The sequence below is a fragment of the Cynocephalus volans genome, chromosome 1, assembly GCF_027409185.1.
Source record: "Cynocephalus volans isolate mCynVol1 chromosome 1, mCynVol1.pri, whole genome shotgun sequence".
In the NCBI taxonomy this organism is placed as follows: domain Eukaryota; kingdom Metazoa; phylum Chordata; class Mammalia; order Dermoptera; family Cynocephalidae; genus Cynocephalus; species Cynocephalus volans.
In genome coordinates, this window is record NC_084460.1 from 278,598,928 (window position 1) to 278,616,577 (window position 17,650).

General features: G+C 32.2%; 1 protein-coding gene across 1 annotated transcript in view; it reads left to right on the forward strand.

Annotated features, from left to right (window-relative positions):
* The window catches only part of VWC2L (von Willebrand factor C domain containing 2 like), a 148,582-nt gene that overhangs the window by 13,220 nt on the left and 117,712 nt on the right, over window positions 1–17,650 (forward strand). Inside the window, exon 2 of the mRNA XM_063086130.1 lies at window positions 8,717–8,846. Within this exon, the coding sequence (XP_062942200.1) occupies window positions 8,717–8,846 (130 nt within the window). The remainder of the gene's footprint in view (window positions 1–8,716; window positions 8,847–17,650) is intronic.

Consider the following 17,650-nt stretch of genomic DNA (forward strand, 5'->3'; position numbering starts at 1 on the left):
AATGAACTATAAAATTCAGTACTTAAAATTGGAAATATGATATATTTTAATATTAGCAGTTATAAAGCACTTAATATTATTACTTTTTAATTACTTCCTCTTCATAACATGTCAAAGCATAATGTTACCAGCAAGTGGAAAATAAAGAAAAGATTTGAACTTTTAAAAAATTTTGCCCAGAGAAACACTGAGACAGTGGTGAAGAAGGTGTTCTTAGGTAATTTTCTGATTGGCACTTCCAATGGGTTTGGGTGTTCCCAGCTGGTAGCTACCACCTCTTAGATCCTGAAAGGCCCTGAGTTCGGTGTCATTCAAGCAATGCTAGCAGGCTGAGTTATGGCCCTCTCTCCTTTCTGTTATCTCTTCCTTTCAATGTTTCCTGTAAAATAGGACTAGTTGTATTGGTCTCATGCATGATTCTTTCAGGCTGCAGAATTCTCATGGCAATGTATTCTCCTCCAACCACCCATGGCCTTGCTTTAATCCTGTTGTAGGTGACTGGCTTTTAACTGATATCAATAATCTGTCCTTTCCAGTATCAGCAGGAAAGTTTTGAAGTTTTACAGTTGCTCACTTTTTCCCTGTTGCATAAATGGGCAATAAACAAAGCATCTTCAGCATAGGAAGTACATAGATTCAGCTGAAAATACTCAGTTCATTGTCAAGAATTTTTCTTGTACCAAAGCCAATAGTCAACCCAGCATGTTAGTGAAGGACGAAGAGCTGCTGCTTTTCTAGGCTATTTCACAAATGTGGGTGTAATACTTGATCAAAACCTTTACTTTACCTTGAATTCTCTAGCCTTTGTTTACACCTTTGGGTTCTCCTTTGAAGATCTTACAGACAGCTAAAACATCCTTTTTTTCTCTTAAATACACCTTGATATTTCCTTCGTAAGTGTACTTTGCCTACTTAAAAAATACATCTGTGATTGCAACCAAAGAAAGATATTTTTGCTTACATTTTATTTACCTATATTTTATTTTTCTGAATGCTATTTTTCATATTTCAGAAAACACTCCATTTTATTGTCATGAGATTTCTTGAAAACACTGAGGAAAAAAATTGGTTGTATATACCACCAGATCATTGGAATACACAGTATATAACTATAGAGTTGCCTGCCCTTAAGAAATATGCCAAAATATATTTTTAAAATTTTATGTAGAAGAAAATAAATTTAAGGCAAAAAGAAAAGCCATTAATATAATGTCACTGTTGTGTTGGAACTATAATGATCAAATTTCAGGAATGACTGAACTTTTTGTACTTGATTATTAATAATATTTAGGATTGGGTATTTCATCAACTATTTTCTAGTCATCTTGTATTTTACTTTAGCTTAGAGTACATGCAAGTAAAAAAAGATTAACTTCAGTAATTCAGTCCTACGCCCATTATCCTTATTAAAAATAGGCATTTGTTTAAAAAAATATCAAAACTTATTTTTGTAGATATCTTAACTACTCTTTTAGATTGTTGTTTATTGAGAGTAGGAGAAACATGTAGTTCATTAAGGAAAACCTTATATATACTACCTTGTATATAATATGCATTTAATAAATACACTAAATAATTGTAAAAATTTGTATAACATATTTTTGAATTGTAATGTATTACCTAACTAGTTTACTATATCTGCGTGGGTAAAGATAAGTGCACTCTTTGCAATCATTTCACTAAAATGCTTATGTTTTCAACAAAAATATGTTTTTAGGAGACACACTGGAAATAGTATTCCAGAATGCTTTATCAAAGCACAAACTACACCAGATAAAGCCAGAACAGCTACTACCTGACTCATAACTCAAATGATACCACAATATACACATACTGGCCAACTGAGGTGGTTATAAACCAATCTATGTATAAAGTTTTATTATTTATTTCAAAAGTATTAATATTTTTAAAGAAGTTTTAGCTCAATGTCTACAATTTTGTAAGACTTACAACCTCAGTGTTCCAGATATGCTCCAACCAATATGGCAGATCACTGAAGAGGTCAGCACAATCTCATTAGATCAGGAACACTGAGGAGCATTTTAATCTGTGTTGCTATAGATCATCTTTCAGTCGATTGTGAATTTTGTTTAAAACTCATTGGACCCATTGATTATTAGGTGACATCAGCTGCACACAAATTACTGGCTACAGGAGTGGCAGTGGATGCTAAATACTCTCGAACTTTATAATTTAATGTATATTTTAATGAAGTGAACACTGAGATTCCTGACAGGCATCAGCAACTTTGAAACAGAGTCTTTCAAATTTCTCATACAGTTTGAAAGTAATGAGATCTGTTTCATAAAGTGATAAAATTTATGCCATAAATTATCTCTAAAAGAAGAGTGCTTCTTAACGCAGTATTTTTTCCTTTGTCAAGAAGATCAGATTTTAAATAGTTGTTTAATGGGTTTTCTTTTCTTTTCTTTTCTTTTTTTTTTTTTTTTTTTGGAAAAGCAAATTGAGTTACATTCTCTTTCATAATTTTTGTCCATTATCAAAGAAATGAAGTACCACATGGTGTCTGAATGCCAGTATCACTTGGTCAGAAGGAAAGCCATTGATATGGTTAGTAAGATAAACCTTGGCACTTAGACTATATCCCATCCATTTATGCACTCATCCCTTCAGCTTTCAACAATAGTCACAGAGGGCTTTCTAGGAATCAGCTTTGTTTCTCAGAATATTCATGATGTGTTTTGTCGGGGGCTTTTTTCCGTAACCCAACCTTTAAGAAAAAGGACATGTTTAAAATCAGGGCTTTTTCCTTTTTTTTTTCTTTTTAAAATTGAGATTATTTTTTCTTAAAAAAAAAAAAAAGGTTTATAATATATTAAATCATTGTGCTTAATAGTCAACCCTTAAACTTGACACATATAAAATGAGACTAGCTTTTTCTCAGACCCTTTAGCAATTCCTCTGCATGTATTCTTGTCCTAAATTTAGTTAGCACAGTATTTTCTAGCACAATAAAAGTCTATAATCATGTACTGCTAGATAGTCTAGTCAATGGAGTTCCTGAACATTGACTTAACTGTGATCCACACGACAAATATTATGAATTTCAAATTACCTTTAGAGAGTGAATTTATGTTCATTGCCATGATATTGGAACCCAAATAGTTATTTCATGACTCATAGTCAGAAACCTTTTCTCCCAAAGTGCTCTTTATAATATTTAAATAAAATGCTAGTGAATCTCATTAAATCTGACTCCTTTTCATGCATAATGAGCAGAAATGAAACTGCCCAGAGCTGTGGTTTAACAATAAGAAAACATAGATTATACATAAATGATTATGCATTTTAGTTAACAAATATTTATTGGGTATCTATCATGTGCCAAGATGTCTTCTAGGTGCTGAGAATGAACAACATATATATATATATATATAATGTGTATCATCGTAAGGAGCTTAGAATCTATGAGAACAGCAGACAGGAACAAATACGAAAAGTGTAAATAAATCAATAAGATAATTTCATGAGCTGATGAGGACACTGAACAGGCAACATGAAGTACAGAGATGATGGAACGGCTGGATGACCTGGTCAGGGAAGACCTCCCTGGAGAGGTGACATTTGAATTGACACCTAGATGATGAGACTACAGGAAAAGAAAATGGGTTTGTTGCTTTACTTTCATTTATTTTTTTCCCTGAGTGCTGTATAATGATCACTTTAACTATTCACAACTACTCTTTATCAGAGGCTTCTAATAATTTTCCTTCAATGTGTTTCTCACATGGTTAATCCTATTAGATCAAAAATTCTCCCACCAAACCAAATCCTTTAAAACCTTATTGCAAACACCTCTGAAACCAGATTCCATTTTGAGCAAGAGATGAATAACATAAATATTAATTCAAAATTTATTCTTGTCTTTCAGTTTGATACATTTTAAATTTTTTCAGAAAGCTACCAGTGGCTAAGTATGCAAGGGAATAATAATTTTTTTTACCTATTTTTATGTGCCTCATAATAACACTACAAGGTTGGTTGCTGTTGTTACTCTCCTTTTATAGATTAAGAAAGTAAGGCACAGAAAGGTTATATCATTTCCCCAAGATTCACAGCTAGTGAGTAAAGCATTTGAGACTGGACCCCAAATACGATAGCTATAGCGTGCTTATTTTTAACCAGGATGGCACAGCCACCTAAACAAATGAAGTACTTTTTCCTAATTTTCTTAATTTAGAACTCTGAACTTGTAAGAACATTGTTATCTTAAACTTAATCAAATTAAAATAATAAAATGTATGTGTTCGAACACTAGTGAATTTCTTGTCACTTTGAATCTGTATGACAAGCCTTATAGACGGTCATCATTTCCTTCTGGGCAATCTACAAACAATGCCAGTTACAGTTGCTACAAAACTGATGATGCCTTAAGGTATTGTTATATGGAACAAATGTCCAGGCTTTCCTCAGGTATGGATAAGTAGGTTTCAGTGTATTCAGAATATAAAATTAATGTGAATTTTCTATAAACATATGGAAAATAAATTATGTGTAACCGGTCTGCAATAACATGTTCTAATAATCCTATGATAACCATATTCGCTTCCAAATTCTCACAAAGAACACATTTTACAATTTTTCTTGAATTATCCAATTATTCCAGTAACCAAAGTCACTATTCTCAGGCTACTTTTCCTATTTTAAAAATTCATGGAGCATTTAATCGTTTCTAGGATTCTGTTACTTCCCCTCCAAATCTCAAAGAATTCTCAAAAATTATAGACAGTGACTTTGGGATTTCAGCTTCAAGGCCTTCAGAAGTTAACCATTTTTAAATAGATTTGTATTTCCATGTTTCCATTCTAATATCAAAAAAGAAAAATTTGGATTCTAGTCACCTAAACCAATATTTAAGAAAGAGTCTCATTTTTTTCTATTATTATATACATTGGGAGAGCATTTGGATTTGCCATACAAGGTATGTATTCAGCAATAGCAAAAATTACAGATAAAATGTACAGTTTCTGCTTAAATGGAGTTCCACATTAAATCTTCAAAAACACTAAACTGAAGGTGTAACAGATTTATAACAAACATATAGTACTCATACCATCTAACATGTATGAGGGTACTCCAAAAAGTTTGTGGAAAAATAGAAATGAGAGATAATATGAATCTTTCCATGAACTTTTTAAAGTGACCTTTACATTAACAAATAAATTTGATCTCTAATCCTAATTCCAACTAGAATTTGTGAAAAGGTATATATAGTGAATGTTACTTTATTTTTCAAAGATTGCATAGAAATAAAATGTTCTGTGAGATTTCTTAGAAAAAGATTTTTCTTGTATAAAATTTTAGGATGGTGTCATTTAATCATCTTACCAAATCTCTAACTGACAAAAGCCATGTACTAGCCATAATTTCACAAGTTCTTCTAAAACAAGCTAGTAAGCATATTTTTTTCCAAGCACTTGTTCCACCATTCTCTGTTCCTTTAAGGACAGCTTTATGCTTTAATCTTTGGTTTTACAGGGACATTTTCAGGTTTAATCTGTAGTTTTCACATTGAAGTACCCAGTGAAAGGAAATTTGTAACCAGCTCAGTGCTTAAGATGTAAAGACTAATCCAAAGCACCTTACCTTTCAGAGTTTTACACTGTGAGGTGTGAAAGATTTTTAAAAACTGAACTCAATGTCAAAGTAGCACACTGATCACTCGTAGTAACATCTCTGTTCAGGTGATTTCTTTTCAAAAATGCAGGGAAGGCATAGGTAAAGGAAAAAGTCAAGTTGAGCAAGAGAACAGCAACGGTGTCAGAACTGGTAAGATGATGATAGGAAAGAGGCTCGGCAAGACGGGAGTGGATGCAAAGGGACTTCAATGGGTGACATTTGATTGAGAGTTTAGCGCAGGAGCAGAGGGGAACGTGTGGCTTGAGATGTGAAGAAATGAACTGAAATTAAGAGAATATTTGAAAAAACCATTTAATAAAGACAAAAGAAGATATAATGTGCTATGATAAGGGATTCTGGTCCAGGCAGGGACAGAGCACAGTACAGAAAGCCAGGTTCTGGGCAAGATTAGAAGCCACCAATAGTTAGGGTGGTATTTGTATTTTTCTGATTTATGTCTCTCATTATTCAAAACCCCTTCAAAACATCAGATATACTTTTATCACCAAGCCTTGTGGTCTTAGCTCTCCCTCAGAGTGTTTCTCAGGATTCCAATGCCGACCCATGTACACACATCTAGCCTCTACTGATTTTGCTCTTTACTGGAACATTATCTGTTAATGCTTCTCCCTGACTCCTGCAGGTGTAGTTACCAGGCTCCAAGGCTTGAGGATGCCAGTGTCCCTGAGAATGTAAACCTCATGGCAACCTAAACCACATACTACAATTTTCTTACTTACATTTGCAGAAGGTTAAAAAGCTCTAAGGTTCTGTAATAATCTCTTTATGCTCAAAATACCCAAGTTAGTGAAATTCTCTTTCTTAGGAGGAAGTATCTATCCAGTATAAACCTATTCAGTTGTTAATGGTTCCTGTGGATCTGGTCTGCGTGGAGAAGTGTACTAAACATTGGAAAATCAACTATTCAGATGGAGGTACATAAAATGGTGATTCTTGTAGCAAGTGGCAGCACAGTACAGTGGTTAGGATGCCAGGATTCAAATCTTGCCTTGGCCCCTTACTACCAATAGGACCTGGGAAAGCCACTGAACCTCTCAGCCTATTTCCTCATCTGTGAGATGGAGATAAAAACAAATTTTCCTTAATAGGGTTATCATAAGAAATAAGTAAGTTGATATAGGTAAACTGCTTAGCACAGTGCCCAGAAGCTAAAAATGTTCAAACACATAGTTTAAATTAGAAGGGTGTTTTTAATCAGTCTGTGTTGGGAATCTCATAGTTCAACAAGTCTTTCTCAAAGAGTACAGTTACTTCGAAGTAAACATTTTGCATTGGAATGTTTGTGGCCGCTTTAAGATTTTTATTCCCAGAATCAGTCCACTAGAATTGCATAGACCAGCTTTTCCTAAAGCAATAGGAGAACCAGCAAGAACAAACCACCCACCTGTGGAAGGGGAGGGTACAGAAGGGATTATATTAGCAGCTCCTTTATCTCAAACATTGGCAACAAATACAGCTCAAGTCTTTGCTGAACTTTAGAAGACTGTGTGAAAATACTGCTTTGTAGTTAACCAAGGAAAGGGGTACACCAGACAAGTTTGCTTGGGAATCTTAGACATCACAATGGCGCTTGCAAAATAAAGAGCAGTATATCATCAAGAGTTTACATCTCTTACACTGTTTCCTTATTCAAAATTTTCATCAGATCGTTGAGGAACTTCAGGAATATCTCAACCCTTGGGATAGTAGATTCCTCTGAAATGCTTAAACACAACTCACCACATGGCAAACAACTTAACTGATTCCTTTAAAACTTATAGACCACTTTAAGAAATAGCAATACTTTACCACAGATTCTATGGCTAATTCTCTCATTTATACTAAATTTAAATATAAAATAATTAAAGTTAGACTATCATTCTTCGAGCAGAAAGCAAAGACAAAATGAATTTAAAAAAATAATTAGTTGAAATGTTTCCACCCCCACAGAACGCCTGAGTCAAGAAGTGTTGATGTTATCCAGTTGTGAGATCCAGGAATAAACGAGAACTGACAGGGGTTTGGACAGTAGCCAAAACAAGGGAAGAAGGCTTTGATTATCAATATTTGTAGGTGAGGAAATGTAGCACCAGGTTGGAGACAGAACTTTCCAGGAACAAATGGCTTGATTTGAGAAGTATAGACATTGTATGACTTCTGAGACTCCAAGTTTTCATTCCAGAGTTCTAAGCCTCAGATTCATAAGAAAGTCTCTACTAAAGGAGGAACTTGTAAAGGAGAGGAAAGTCACAAAGTGGCCACTGCTTTAGATTATTTGTGGCATAGACAGTTCTTAGAAAAGAAACAGAAAATTCCAAACTCACTCTCTGTCAGTAAGTACAATGAAGACAGATTCTTTTCTGCTTCCTTATTTTTCCTCTTAATTAATCACTTTTCAATGCCATTTTTAGAGTTTTGACTTTTCCTTAAGTAGTGGCTTTTTAAGTCAATCAATTTTAGGCATTCATAAAAGCAAACAGGCAAGATGAAAGGTATTCACTAAATCTTTCAAGAGTCAGTACCTGGATGTTTGGATCCCAAATGCATCTCCTCTAAAATTCACGTTGAAAAATGCCATTTAGAGTCTAGGTTAGTTTGAAAAAGAGTTCACACAAAGGGTAAAGATGTCCGCTTACCATTTTCTTGTTTTTCAGTAATCCTCCTTTTTCTCAGGAAGAAAAAAATGACAAATAGTAAAAATTGTTTCAAATGTTCCGGTATCAATCCTGCTTACCAGAGGAAGGCAGAGCAATCGGTTCATCTGGAAACCAAACCAGGAGATGACATATTAGTTGTCCAAATATTTCTCTGGAAATAGGAAAGTAGGAAAAGAAAACGTAGGAAAGATCGTTACATGGGTGTCCTCGTTCAAGGTGGCCTGAGCTACACATCGCACCCCACCATGGCTGAGATGTCTGGCTTGCCTTCCATTCGGGGGAGAATGATCACACACATGGTAAATGGAGTTAATGCAGTAAAGCCAATATAAACACTGATGTTTTGTCTTCTGACAGCATATGAATGTGCAAGCATTAAGTTATAGGAGAAAAGGGGCTAATTTTAGATTTGTTCCTAGCCCTCTCCATGTGAATGGTGTCGCTGTGAGCCCAGCAATGAAGTTCACTGTGTTGTAGCAGACTGCGCAGTTCCTGAATGTGTCAACCCAGTCTATGAACCAGAACAATGTTGTCCTGTCTGCAAAAATGGTAAGACCTCACTGTATTAGCTTTCAAAGAGGGGTTAGTGCAAAAATACGAATATCTCACTACTGCACACCATTCAGTACAAGAGCCCACCAAGGTCTGCCTGTGGTTTTTCAATATGGCATGACCAATTGATATTTTTATCCTGCCATAAAGTGAAAATAAATCAGCAGCGGGTGAGTCATGCAGCATTCCTTCTGGGGAGTTAAAGCCCATGTCAGCTGACTTGGTTATGATCTTTATTATTTAATGTTGATTTATAAGGAGGATATTGGAAAGAACGTAGTAACATCTTTTTGTAGTGACTGCGTTTCTCTCTCTTGTGACACCTATGAAGTAGCTCACCTCATTTTATAGTGCATAACCAAGCATACAGAATAGGGAGAAAGCCAGGTATTTTGCTTTGGGCATAGATAAGACTTTATTTTGAAAGTTAAGTTGTAAAATATAAAATTGAATTACCAATGAACTTCAATTAGAGTAAGAAAGACTAAAAAGTATAGAGATTTTAATCTAGATTTTTGTTACAGTGGAAGCTTGCTCTCACAATATTTTCTATAGAAGGGAACTTGGTTTATAGGTTATGGATTCCTTTTCGTCCCTCATGGAATGCAGAGGTTGAAATAACAATACCCTAATTATCCAAAATCAAGGTGATGCCGCAAAGACAGCACAATGCCATGAATCCAGGACAGTATAGCAGTAAAGCCAATAGCTCACTCTTCCTAGTGGCCATGTCCTACCAAAGAAGGAAAAATAATTCTTCGCTAGGTAATACTCTACAAATGCCACCTCTTGGCATTAGTATCTGCTTGAAAAAATGGTTCTAACCCTTAGTTAAGCTAAGGTCACTTACTCTAATGCTGAATCCTTGTGCCCTTTCTTGAGTTAGCAGGGATCATCTTCCTCTATTACATATTTTTGTTCTGAATTTGGAATTATAGTAGCTCACTTATCAGTCTTTTCCTTCACAGAAAGATAATTAATAAAAAGAAGCATCAGATTATTTAAAGATAAAACAAAATTGGTTCTAACTATTTTTATAATTTTGTGTTTTAATATCTCAACAAGAGACATTATAAAGAACACTTGTGACATTTTTTCCAGGCACAGGTTTCACTATTTCCGATTATATAAATCCATTAAGTCAAATATCAAATTGCTCACCTAGTTTCTCTTTTTCTTCTTATTCCCTTAATCCAAGTGACCTGTCATAGTGACCATCTCTCTTAAAGAGTGGAAATAAATATCTTCCTGAAGTTCTAACCTATCTAATACATGCAAAGATACAAACTTTAAGGCTCTATATTCTTAAAAGCATTTTTGAAGAAATTTTGAGGAAAAAATACAGGAAAGAACAATGATATGACTTAATGTTTGAGAAATAAGACCTATGAGGAGAGACTGAAGAAGTGAGCATAATTTGTCGTGGAGAAGAGAAGGCTCGGTGAGACAAAACTGTCATAAAATATATAAACGGTTAGTCTAAAGTGGAAGAGGACCTGTTATTTTTCATTTTCTCCAAGGATAAAAGGGAGAAAAACTCAGCTACCTAATTAATCATTAAAAATAGAATTGACAAGTCTTTGGCTAAAGACTTTCTTTGTGTTCGTTTGTTTTTCCTTAGAAGCAACTATCTAAACAGGTCCTTGAAGATCTTTTTTCCCTACGTGATCCTGCTTAGCTTTGTCTCACTTTTACAGTAAACATAATTATGCTTATAGTTAACAACCTCTGTCTGGACACACTCAGCATACTCATAGAATTTGACCACCTAGACCATATATTTAGAATATAGTTTTCACACATGCTTCCACCACATCATCCTAGTGGCCCCACACCAGCGCCCATAATATACCCAAAGTTAGTGTCTATGTTAAGTAATAAATCAACCACTACAAACTAGTCACACTAAATTTGATGTGACCCATGATTACCCTATTTATTTCTATCACAGAGTAGAAATATGTCTTTAATACAGCTCATTTTGTACAAAAATGTATAATGAATGGACTTTATTTAATTAACTAATTAATTAGTAATCTGTTAGTATCCTTGATAAACAGATGTTGTGTGCACAAGGTATACTAGTTTTCTGAATTTTTTGTCCATGACTCACTACAAAATGACCACTTCTGTTCCTTCTGGCTACTTCTAAACAAACTTTCTTTTTTAACTAAGGGAAATGAATCTGAGTTAAAATAAGTGTGAAGACGAACTTTGATTGTAATATAACATTATAAATTGTTATCTTTTTTATTATTAAATTCCACTAGTTAGTCACTTGTGCCCAATCATTTGTCAAAGAAGAACACATGAAGGACCTCTGAAGACTCCTGTGACCACCTCTGGTACCAGTATTTTTATTGAGAAAACAGACGGAGCCCCAAGTCTGGCTTGCTTTCATTCTAAACCTAGCCCAGAAAACAAAAGCAGATACATAGCAGAGCTGGAGAAAAAATAAAGTTTTATTACACAGAGTATAACCACAACAGTTTTTTAAATTTCCAAAACATGATAAGTCTATCTCATATATGCAAAGATAAATTTGCCCATTATAGTGTAAACAATTTTTTAAAGTATGGTACTATCTTCTTAGATTAAAAAAAAAAAAGCAAAAACAAGATAAAAATCTAACCTATGGATTCAGGGTAGAGGCAATGGATTTTAACTTATAAACAGTCATAATGTTATCTACATTTTCTTAAATCTTCATAAACAATGATTTTGGCAGGCAAGTAATTTTCAGTTTGCATAAATGCTGATTATCTTGGCTGTCAAATACTTTCCTTCCGCATACCAAGATTAATTTTTCTGCCTTCCTAAATTAAAGTTGCCAGGAACAAGAGTTATTACAGATATAAAATAAAAGTTTAAAATGATAGAATCTGCTACGCCTAAATTTAAAACTTAATAGGTAACTAATGTCAAAATCCTTGTTTCACGATCAAGAGCAAACAAGACAAGGAAACATAATGATATATACATAGTTTTCCCAGAAAACAGTAGTTCACTAATGAAAATATAAAAAACATCTCTAGAAATAAGTATTTTTAATATTATAAAGTGAAAGGTAATTGGCTCCCTAGATGAACAACGGTAGCCTCTCTTTATTCTCAATAATATAATTTGTAAGAATAATTTTTTTCAGCTAATCACAATGTTATTAATTTTATTTTTTTATTTTATAAATATACAATGTAGTTGATTTTTGTGTCCCTTTGCCAATTCTTCCCTCCCCCTCCCTCTCTGCTCTCCCCTTCATCAACATCATATCTGTTCATTTGTCTTAACAAGCTCAAGGAATTGTGGTTGTCGTATAAAAATAAACTTAAGGATGTATATTTCCAGAAATTTTCTCTAATTTTTAAAGAAAAAAGAGAATTTTAAATTTGGTCTCAATGATGACCTCGAACAAGATTTCCAATGCTTATCCATGAATACAGCCAAGTCATAAAATATACTCCATTTATATAAAAGTTAGTTCAGCACCAAGAAAAGACTATTTATTTAGCCTGAATAAAATAAAAACATTTAGAAAAGATGTAAACGACTAGGCAGACTATATATTATACATATATCAGGAGGAGAAAGAAGACGGTAAATTTTTATTTGGATTAGGAAGATTGACATAGGAATTTATTGTTTTTAAAAATATTACCAAGCATTTGTTTCTCCTTTCTCTATGTATATCTGCAAGAGCTAGCAATCTGAATGCCTCCATGAAAAATATGACATTTTCAGACAGTTTTTCTAAGATTGTGTACTTTGACCTATATTTCAGCCCCAGGCCTTTCCATATAAATTAATGAGCACTTTTTATGGTTTTTTGTTTTCATAGTATGAAAAAAAAATTAGCACAGCCATCTGCTTAAAAAAAATTCTAGTTTGGAGTGTCATATAAATACTTCAGATATTTGGAAACTGACCAAACATTTGACTGGTTATGTGGTCATACTGTAGTTGTTCATACATGCTAATATTTTTGTCCTAAGTCATTAAGAATCCATGTTTATAGAATGCTGAACAGCTAGATTAAAAAATAAAATATGTGGCCAGTTATTGAAATATTTGATCATTGGAGCATCCAAATGAGTAACTGCATTTTTTACTTTTCATTGGCCAATATGGCAGGGAGTTCTATGTTATCACAGGAATATAGTCAGTCATTATTCATGGTTCTAAAGAAAAAACTAACTCATAAAAAAATTGGAATAGAAAGGACACTCCCATGAAATCCTCCATGTAAGTGAGGGTTTTTCATTTCTTTTCTAATTAAACTGAAGTTGTTATAATCACTGTTCGATTATTTAATTCCAAATACCTTGTTCTCTTCTTGTTTAGTAATGATATAAATAAAACAGTAAATAGACTAGCCAAAAAAAGCAAGAAAGAGAACAAAGGGATAGGTCGTGAACCAACAGAAAAGAGAATGGAATTTATAGGGATTCAATACCTTCTGAAGGTGCTTGGAAAAACACATTTTCCATATACAACTGTTAGTATGCCTAATATACAAAGAGCTCCTTGAAATAAATAAGAGCAAGGAAAACAATTCCACAGGGAAGAAAATAGGCAAAGGATATACAAAGGAAATTCACAGAAGAAGAAAACCAAATAAATGTATGAAAATGTAATAAATGTATGAAAAATATTCAACCTCGAAAAGGATCAGGAGATAGAAATTAAGACAATGAGGTATCAATTTTGTATTGATGATAATTTGAGATCAATGGTACCTCATACTAGCAAAGATATTGAGAAAAGCATGGAGAAAGAGTTGAGAAAATGTTGGACAACTTCTAAGAAGGCATTTTCTATCAAAAATTTTATGTCACTTGAGTCAGTAATTATACTTCATATTTTATCCCACATTCATGTACAAAATTTTCACTGCATATTAAGAGTAAAAAGTTGGGAGAAATTCTAATAGCTCTTCAATGGGGTAATGAAATTTATTGCAGCCTTTAAAAAGACTCTACTGACATCTTTTACTTCCATGTAAAATAAGCGAGGATTGTATAGTAGACTACACGGTATTTTATATATAATCTAGTAATGACTACTATATATAATAGGCATTTTAAGTGCTGTATATTTAAAACATTTTTATTTTTAAGTGAGGTACAAATTTTTAATAGATATTAAATTTGCATGTGCATGCATAAAGAGCTACAGCGATTACTTTTAGGGAGTAGAAGTGAGAAAGTAAAGGGAGAAGAGAAAAGAGCTAAAATATTTAACATACTAAACACTTACGAGTTGATAATAATAATAAAAAACAGAAAAACAGGCAAATAGGCAATTCACAAATAAAATACACATGTTCAAAAATATAAAAATTAATCAGTTTCACTAATAACTAAATTAGATTATTTTTAAACCCACTTTTTTAATTTTTACATGTTGCACAGTGAAATTTCTGCAAGAATACACAACAAATTTTTAACAGTGATCTAGTGATCAGAAGAGAAAGTAAGGAGTAGAAGTAGGAAGGGTACATTGACTTTTTATTCCATAGGCCTCTTTATTGACTGAAGTCTCACCTGTTTTATTTTTATAATTTAAAATATTTGGACTGGCCAGTAAACGTAGTTCAATTGGTTAGAGCATGGTGCTGACAACACCGAGGTCCTGTGCTCTATCCCTGTACTGGCCAGCTGTCAAAAATAAAAATAAGAAATATTTTATCACACCTTTAAGGAAAGAATTCTGTTATTTAAATTTTTCCGGAAAAGAAACAGGAAACTATTTTTTTTAATGGAGTGCAATATTGATAAAAACCAAAGATGACAAACTAAAAAGTAAAGCTAAAGAGCAATCTTATTTATGATTAATGGGGAAATGTTGAGTAAAATGCAGTTACAAAATCCTCCATCTAAAACCCTTTGGTTGTATATTTTACAGAGGAAATGCAGTTCATATATTGTATAATATATTAACATCTCCAGTGGTCTAAGACAGCATTCCTCAATCAATTACATTAACATTTCTGCAACAAAATATATAATAATGATATCAAGGAGACTAAATAAATATAATGAAAAGTCTCATATATCTCAGGTCAGGTTTTAATTCTGAGAGAGTTTTGGTATCAAAGTCATGAAAAAACTTTGGGTATTTAGAGATTGTGGGAAACGAATTGTATATTTTTTCAGCAAACAGAATCTAGCAGCAGGTTAAAATAATTATGCAACCTGACCAAATGAGATTTACTACAAAGATAGTTCAATATTTGGAGTTATGTTAATATAATTTGTCATATTACTGAACTGAGGAGAAAGATCATATTATCATTGCTATATACATTTAAAGATATTAGACATAAATCAGCAAAAACTAATGATAAAAACTCCTGACAAAATAAGTCTAAGTGGATAATATTTATGTGATAAAATGTATGTACTTCAGCCCAAAGGCCAGAGTCATGCTTAAAAAGTAAACATTAAAAACATTCCCAATAAAGTTAGGTATAAAGCAAGAATGCTCACTATTATTTAATATTTCAGATAGATAGATAGTAACTAGCTAATATAATTTAAAAAGAGAGAACTCAGAAGAAAAAAACTGGAAAGAAAAGTAAAACTGTTACCATTTGCAGATGATATGATTGTATACTTGAAAAATCCAATAAAATTGACTAAAAACTACTATAAACAAGAGAATTTACTAAGATGATGGGCATGAAATGAATGTGCAGATGTCAATGACATATATATGTGTGTATACACATATATAAAACATATATATGTTATTAAAATAAAATTATGGCATTAGTGCATAATGCAGAGATACCAATGGAATATAATAGAAAGCTTAGAGACAGACATAATTACATATAAAAATTTGGTGTATGATAAAGTCATATTTTAGATAAGTGGGAGGGTCTGTAGAAGAAATGGGGTTGGGACAACTGAATAGTTATCTGAAAAAATAATTTTAAATTCTTACCTTATCCCATAATTCAGAATAAATTTCAATTCAATGAACATAAAAATATAAACTATTTTCTCCAAAATACAGAAGGAAAATCTGGGCAATTTTATTTGCAATCTTAAAGTGGCTAGATTTTAACAACAGACAAACACAAATCTCTATATAGCATAACAAAACAAAACGAAAAACCACTGTAAGCATATTAAAAGCTGAGGGGAGGGAATTAGTCCTATATCCCAAAGGGTTAATCTCTGTCACATACAAAGAGCTGTCAGAAGCTGATAAAGAAAAGGACCAATGACTCTATTTTTCAAATGGGCAAAGAACTTCAAAAGGCATTCCACAGAAAATAAAACAAAAATTGTTCTTAAACATGAAAAATTGCTCACACCAACTTAAGAGGAGGAAAATACAAATGAAATATATATATATATATATATATATTTTTTTTTTTACATAGCAAATTGGCAAAATCCTTGAGTTTAGTAATTCTCTTTGTTCATAATACTATTGTAAAACAAGCACTCTTCCATATTGCAAGTAAATGTATGAATTGGTACAACTCCCATGGAAGGAAACTTGACAGTATATTTAAAAATTAAAGTACATATAGCTTTTGCCTTAGCAATTCCACAACTATTTACAGCTATGTAAAATGACAAATGAGCAATGGATTTTGGATTTTCTGATTAATGAGAAATGATCAGAAAATTTGTAAAAACAACCATAGATTTAAATTTTCTTTAACATGTTATCAGTTGACAGTCAAAAGAAAAGCAGTTATTTTTTGAAATACTCAATGAAACATTTTTACTGGATTATAATTTATTAGCTTCTACTTTTTGTTTTGTCTCATATAATAAACTTTTAAACTTTAATTTCAAACGGTTCAAAGTTATGAGAGGAATAGAAATCCAACAATTGATGTTAGACAACTTTTTAAAGAGAAAAACATTAAAATAAATAAATATTAAGGTTTGGGAGACAGATATATATTTAAAGTTACACAAATTTATTAATAACTATTAAAAAATCAGTAAATAAGAAGACATACCAGGTTTCTAAATGTGAAAACTCAAATTTGTTAGGTTGCTATTTCTCTAATCATAAATTAAATAGATAGTCTATCAAATATTCTGATAAGTTTTTTATAAGTTGACAAAATAATTCTTTCTTTCCTGTAGAAAACTTAATATGAAAAATGATGTATTTGGTGGACTTTGGGAATTAAACCTATATACTATTTAAAATAATATATGAAGATGATGTAATTTTATATATTGGAAAGTCAAAAAGTAACCCACATCTGTATTACAATTTAGTATACAATTAAGGTTGTATCCAAGTGTCTGAATGAAAGAATGTATTCCTCTAGAAATGTATTAGTAAGATTTATCATTTTTCAAAAAAGTGAAATTACTTTCCTACCTACCATACCCATCACATGAAAATGCATTTTCGTTAGATTAAAACTCTAAATCTAAAAAAAAAAAAAGAAATCATAAAGGAACTTTTAAAATAATGTAAACATAAAAATAAATAAATAATAAAATAAAATAATGTAAACATTATCTTTTCTCAGCATTGAGACACTCTTCCTAAACATAAAAGCAAATTAAAAATTTCTAAAAGGAAAAATTGAAATGCGAATTCAGTAATATAATTTTATTTATAAGTTTCTTCATATATTAAAAGAAGATAGTATCTAATTCTGGAAAGGTAAAATGCAACATTCTCATGAACTACTAGTGAGAGTGTAAGTGATATATCCTTTCTGAAAGGCGACAAAGTGTGCAGACTTTTGATCCTGCTGTGACATTTCTAGAAATTGATCAAAAAGAAACAGTCAGGTAAGAATATAAAAATATGTG